Here is a 6,720-nt window from a genome sequence, read left to right on the forward strand (position 1 = left end):
CAGTGAATGGAAGCTCTTCCTGTCTCCCTTTTTCTCTGCATCCATGTCTTTCAAATAAAAATATAAATCTTAAAAAAAAAAACACTAAAATCTGATCCTGTATGGGATACTGGTGTTGCAGGCAGTGGCTTAACTTGTTGCATCTTATGCCATCCCCCCAATCTAAATATTTTGAATATAGTTTTATTGTGGTATGATTTTTATGCAATTAATTTCATTTATCTAGTGTGAATTTGATACATTTCAATCCATCAGTGAAACTTACCACAGTCAAAAAAATGGAAATTATTAAAAATACATTCAAAAAATGACTTTCATCTAGAATACATGAAACACTTAAAAAATTCAGCAGTAAGAAGACAAACCTCGTGTTGTTACTGTGGAAGAACCAGTAAAATCATTGTCTGAAGTACCAGCATCCCATATGGGCTCTGCGTTTTTTGCTCCATTTCTGATTCAGCTCTCTGCTGACATACCTGGGAAAGAACTGGAGGATTATTCAAATAGTTGAGCCCCTGAACCCATGTGGGAGTCCGGATAGAACCTCCTGGCTCATGACTTTGGACTGGACCAACTGTGTAGCCATTGCAACCACAGGTGGAGTGAACCAGAGCTTGGGAGACCTCTGTCTTCCTCTCACACCCACTTCCTGTAATTCTACCTTTCAGATTGATCTGTTTTTTTTTTTTTTAAGATGACAAGCAACTTAATAAAAAGGACAAAAGATTTGAATAATCACTTCATTGTAGAAAAGCACATGAAAGTAGTTCAGCATCAATAGTCACTGAGCCTCTAGTGTGGTGAGAGAATTCGAGATCAGACATGGTTGGAAGAAGAAGTGTTAAAAAGCTGTTGCCATGAAATTAGTAAAAACTAATGTTTCCTCTAATTAAAACAATAGTTGTAGAGAAGGGGAAAGCATGACGAATAAGAGAAAATTGCAAGAAGCAAAATAGGTAGGCTTTGACCTTGAGTTTGATTTTAGAGGGTAAAGTATTAGAACCAATTCTAATGCTTCTGTCTTGTACAGTTGGGTGAATGATGATGTCATTCAAATACATAGGGGGAATTGGAAGAAGATCCTGTGTAGGTAAAGAGTTTATAATCAACAAGCACCTTTGAGGTAGAAGTAACGTAGCTGGCAGTTGGCATATGATTTGCTCTGAGCCTTGACTGCTGTGCACAGAAGTGGAAATGTTCTGGTTGAAGTTTAAATGGGAAAGGGGGGTGGAGTAAAGCAGGGGTTGCCAGGTCAGATTCCTTCCTCCGACCCCATGAGAGGCAGGAACAATGTTCTTCAGCAGATCTACTTTTGTAAATCTGGAAGCCTCTCAGGGAAGGGCACATACTGTATCTAAACTCTCAGAAGCATTCTGCCATTCTTGAGATATTCTGGGCCAAAACAAACTGAAGTCAAGACTCTTCATTCCCACTCCTCTAATTCTTGCTTCCCCTCCACCCCTTCTCTTCACTGGATCTCAACGTGTACACAGACTGTATTCATGTAGATTTGGCTTCAGGTCACCCAAAGGGCATTTAATGCAACTCATTTAAAATCTTATTAAATAATCTTCTGCCACAGCTTTCTCACATGGATTCTCTTAATGAAGAAGGAAGGAAAGAAAGCCTTCCCTCATTCATTAGTGAATCCTTACCATGCACTTCCGTGGGCCTCATTTTGATCCTGGTCTGGTTTTCACATTCTTAGAAAGGACAAAGTGATCTTGAAATTTCACTCAGGGTGTGATGAGAAGGGGCCAAGATGAATGGGCTTCCCGTTGATTCCTTGTCAAAGGAGCCTGGGAGCAGTACCCGGAGAGAAAAACTTGACATCTCTTCCCTCTTTTCCAGCTTGGCAAACTAACCAGCATTTTACGCTCTCTGTAAATATGAGAGAAAGCAAAGTCACTGTTCAACTGCTATTGTGTGAAAAGTCTGCCCTTTTAGTGCTTTTCTTTAAGGGGGTCCTCATTTGTAAGCAGCTCTGCCTTGAACGGAAATCAATCTGAATGCCCTATTGTGCAGCTTGATTCTGTCCTCACAGTCAAAGAGGCCCTTTGCCAAGTTTTTTTTTTTTTCCTCCCTGAACTTGAAAGACCCTCTCTCATTTTCCCTCTGCTGACTCCAGCCTCATCCAACCCCTGCAGACCTTTCTCAGGCATGAGGATGGCTGTGTACAGACTGAGAGGAACTCGACCTACTCTCCTAACCCAGTGGCCTGAGCCAATCAGGAAGAGAGTTTAAGTCTTCCTTTCCATCCCCTCCCCCTGCGACAGCCTACTGGAAAGAGGGACGCCGGACCCGGTGTGTTTGCAATTCTAATCATTGGCTTTGGGCCCAATTCTCTTCCAAATAAGAAGACAGGAGCTGCAGCTGAGGCGTGAGGGGTCTTCTCATTGCAGTGGACTTCGGTGAAGATCCTGTTTCTTGTCAGAGCAAAGGGGAAAGGGTCAGGATGGTGGAGGCTTTCTGTGCTACCTGGAAGCTGGTTGACAGTCAGAATTTTGATGAGTACATGAAGGCTCTCGGTAGGTGAAAATAAAGCTGTTAACCTGCAGCTTCAGTCACTTGCAAACTTTTTTCTTTCTTTTTTTCTTCCTCCTTCAGGTTGGCAACACACTGAATACATTGCCCTAAACAGATACTACACCATGGGTTTGCCACTGAATGGATTTTTAATGTGGCATTTGTTGGCTTTCTAGCCCAGGGCCAAGTTAACAGAGCAGTTGATAGTCTATGGATGTGAAGCCTGTGTGACTCTTCTGTTTTCTTCAACTTCCAGTTACTATTTGTGCTCAGCAGTGGTAGTGCAGGAATAGTGGACTGATCATGAACCTTTGAGACAAGATTGCCCCAATAATCACGCTCTCTTGAAAATGCCCTGTGGCATCTGGGTACCAGGCTCCAGAAGGTTTCTGTTTTGTGAGTAATCTTACAAGTTGCTGTTGACTTTCATGCTTGCCTTTGCTGTTTTAGGTGTGGGCTTTGCCACCAGGCAGGTGGGAAATGTGACCAAACCAACAGTGATTATCAGTCAAGAAGGAGACAAAGTGGTGATCCGGACTCAAAGCACTTTCAAGAACACAGAGATTAGCTTTCGCCTGGGTCAAGAGTTTGATGAACTCACTGTAGATGACAGAAACTGTAAGGTAAGAAGCTCCTATTTCTCTGGGTTTGGGATGGGAGGTAGAGGTAAAAGATGAGGATTCCCAGTGTTTTTTTTTTTTTTCACATTTTGGAAAATGGAGACTGTTTTGCACTTTCAACTCAAGGAATGATCCAGCATTAGCATTCTAGTATGTATGTGTCAGATTCTGAAAAGCCCTAATTTCAATTCTTTTATTGTGCATTTGTCTATTTTGTAGTACTTCAAATCTATAATTCAGAAAGTACTTAATTTGAAAGTGTAATCACCCTTTGTTTAGTTTCCTTGCACCCTAAATGCTGACTATAGTTTGCCTTATTCTTTGATTTTGCTTAAATCAGAAAAAAGATGAATTGTCAGCAAGCGTTGATTTGGGATTTTTGTTTCTACTCTATGATGTTTTCACATCTCGATGTATATATTTCAGATTATGATTATTAGAATTTACATTATTAGAATTTAATGTATCTAGAAGAAACTAGGGAGTGGTATCAATGAATTGATTTTGGTTTTAGTGATGTACAATGCTTTCAAAAAACATGTCGTTGACGTTTTGTATCAGAAATCTAATTTGTACTTGTTTTGTTCTGCATCTTGCTGTTGGTATCAGTCTGTTATTAGCCTGAATGGAGACAAACTTGTTCATGTACAGAAATGGGATGGTAAACAAACAGTTTTTGTAAGAGAAATTAAAGATGGCAAGATGATTGTGGTAAGTAATGCCATTTTCTCTCTTCCTCCCTTCTTTCTTACCCTATTCCAGCTATTGTGTCATAACTTGGTGTCAGTAGGAAGATCCTTTAAGCATTTGCAAAACAGGGGAAATGAAATGATCCTAGTTAATTGTTTTTTCAGCCCAGCTTCTTTGATTTCACCAAAAGAAGAAAATCCAACTTAATATAGTTAAATAATATTTCCTTTCATTGATGAACCCAACATTATTTGTCAAATAGTTTGTAGGATGACTCTGGTTGCCTTATTATAAAATAAATTTTAAAATACAATTAATATTCATGACATACATAATGACAACCCTAAAATAACACAAAGTTTACTGAATCTAAGAAAATTGGACCACTTCTGTAATAAATAAGATATTTTTTTATTTTGTAAAATTTTAACATGAAGGCTATATAAGTTCAATATACATAATTTAAAATATGACAGCTATGAGAAAAGAACTAAAAATTTTATTTCTCATGAAAGAATAATTTTCAATTTATTTTCATTTATTTATGTTTAAAGACAGAGAACAGATAGAGAGCTGACATCTAGTGGATCATGCCCCAAATGCCTTTAAAAACAAGGATGGGCCTTGGAACTAGGACAAGGTCAAGAACCAAATCTCAGTCCTGGTCTTCCATGTGGCAGGGGCCTAAAAACCAGAGCCACTGCCGCCTGTCTCCCATGGTATACATTTGCAGGAAGCTGGAACCCAAAAAGGAACCAGGACTAGAATATGCCCTCTCTGGCATGGGACATAGTCTTCCCAACTGGTATAGTACTGCCTACACCAGATGCCTGCCTTGATAGAATAACTACTTTGAAATTACTTCATTCCATTCATCTTTTTTCTTTCAATGTATAAATTGCCTTTAAGATATATATTTCATATGAGGAAGGCATAAATAAATAACTTAGAAAATAACTGCCAAAAATTTTCTCTTATAACAGAGTAGCACCACAAATTGAGCAAGAAGTTATGCCTTGATTTAGCCATTGTCAGAGATAATCATTGAAAATTCAGTACCGATACACCAATGTTGAAAGGTTTCATTATCTTTTGGATCTTTCAGACTCTTACTTTTGGTGATGTCGTTGCTGTTCGTCACTATGAGAAGGCATAGAAAGTTCCTCATTGTGAGCTGGAAACTTTTCTCATGTTTCTCTTCTCGAGGCTCAGTGCTGTCCTCCTGTTACAGCAGAGCTGATCCCTAATTGCAAGGTTCACTTTGGTGTGGAGGTGGAAAGTAGTGATTTAAAAACTTGTTACTCCTAGCAGCCAGCCCAGTTTTGATATGTGAATATATCATGGTTTGTAATTTGAATCAAACTGTAAATTCATTTTTTATAAAGAATTGAAAACATTGCACATTTGTGTAATGTAAAGCTTGGAATAAAGATTTTACATGTTCATATAATTGTGTGCTGTTTATATCATTAATATGGCTAGGAATTGTCTTTTGGGGAGTTTTAAGTAAAATAGCTAACCTCTTCATATAGAGACACTGGAGAATTAATACCTTGCTTAAATACTAATTATATTTATTTATTTAAAATGTTTATTTGTTTGAAAAGCATAGCTGTACAGAGAGGGAAGGAGAGACAGAGAGAGAGGGATATCTTACAGTAGTTGGTTCACTTCCCAGTGATTGGTTCACTCACCATACAATATTTATTTTTAATCAACTTAGTAAATTGAATAAATTTTACAAGTTGATCCAAGGTTCAATTAGCTTACAGGTATAAAACATGAGAAAACTTGTTTTAACTTCTTCAATAATCCACTTTCATGGCAGTTGTGGTGGAATATTCCTTATTTAAAATGTTTGATCCCATCAGTGCTCTCTGTTTCAGAATATCTGCCTATGCAAGAATCCAGTTTACATATAAAGTCATTTATTTTTTATTTGTTTTTTTTTTTTTTTTAAAGATTTATTATTATTATTTTTTCATTGGAAAGGCGGATATACAGAGAGAGGAGAGAGAGAGAGAGAGGAAGATCTTCCGTCCGATGATTCACTCCCCAAGTGAGCGCAACGGGCCGATACTATGCCGATCCGAAGCCAGGAGCCTCTTCCGGGTCTCCCACGCGGGTGCAGGTTCCCAAAGCTTTGGGCCGTCCTCAACTGCTTTCCCAGGCCACAAGCAGGGAGCTGGAAGGGAAGCGGGGCTGCCGGGATTAGAACCGGCGCCCATATGGGATCCCGGGGTTGCAAGGCGAGGACTTAACCACTTGCGCCACCGCGCCGGGCCCAAGTCATTTATTTTTTAATACACATATGCACATATCCTATACAATTGTTTCTCTCTCTGAGTTTTAGCTGGTATCCATCAAAAATGTCAGAAGTAGAATTTCTTTCTTCATGCACTCCTAAGTTTGGGATTGGGGAAATTTTAAATCATAAGGGTTAAGGATATTCAACCTATATTGTATCGTACTAAAGCAAAGAAAAATCTAAAGTTATAGGATAAAACATGCATAGGCTAATTACACCATCCAGTAAGTGTAATAGTTGTCTGCCGCCATTAGGGTGTAGTGTCTATGCTCCTTTAAGAGAATGCAGTGTTGGGTTTGGTTCAAGGCTCTGGCAGCCACCCATTCTGCTTTTGTGAGAAGCTCCTTCCTCCTTGGTGACTTAATCCTGTGCTCTAGTGGAAGCTCTAATTCTGCCTTTTGTGTTATAAAAGCCAGAACCAAGAAGGGGATCTCTCCTTTACTCATTATACTAAGACCAAATCACCTCTTCATATGAACTTAATTCATATGTTTCCCGAACAACTATCTCCAAGAGTGAAGACTGCAAAGTTTTCTGGATGGCTTAAATGGAAAATATCTTTGCAATGGAAAAGAA

At 38.9% G+C, this 6,720-nt stretch overlaps 1 protein-coding gene across 1 annotated transcript; it reads left to right on the forward strand.

Moving 5' to 3' along the window:
- Positions 1–2,269: 2,269 nt before the first annotated feature.
- On the forward strand, positions 2,270–5,283 carry FABP7 (fatty acid binding protein 7). Its single transcript, XM_040965316.1, has 4 exons — positions 2,270–2,528; positions 2,977–3,149; positions 3,756–3,857; positions 4,942–5,283. Exons 1-4 carry the CDS (start codon positions 2,456–2,458, stop codon positions 4,990–4,992), a joined length of 399 nt encoding a protein of 132 aa, XP_040821250.1. The 5' UTR covers positions 2,270–2,455; the 3' UTR covers positions 4,993–5,283.
- The last annotated feature ends 1,437 nt before the right edge of the window (positions 5,284–6,720 follow it).

This window comes from Ochotona curzoniae, unplaced genomic scaffold, assembly GCF_017591425.1.
Source record: "Ochotona curzoniae isolate NIBS_2020 unplaced genomic scaffold, NIBS_Ocur_1.0 scaffold_3890, whole genome shotgun sequence".
Taxonomy (NCBI): domain Eukaryota; kingdom Metazoa; phylum Chordata; class Mammalia; order Lagomorpha; family Ochotonidae; genus Ochotona; species Ochotona curzoniae.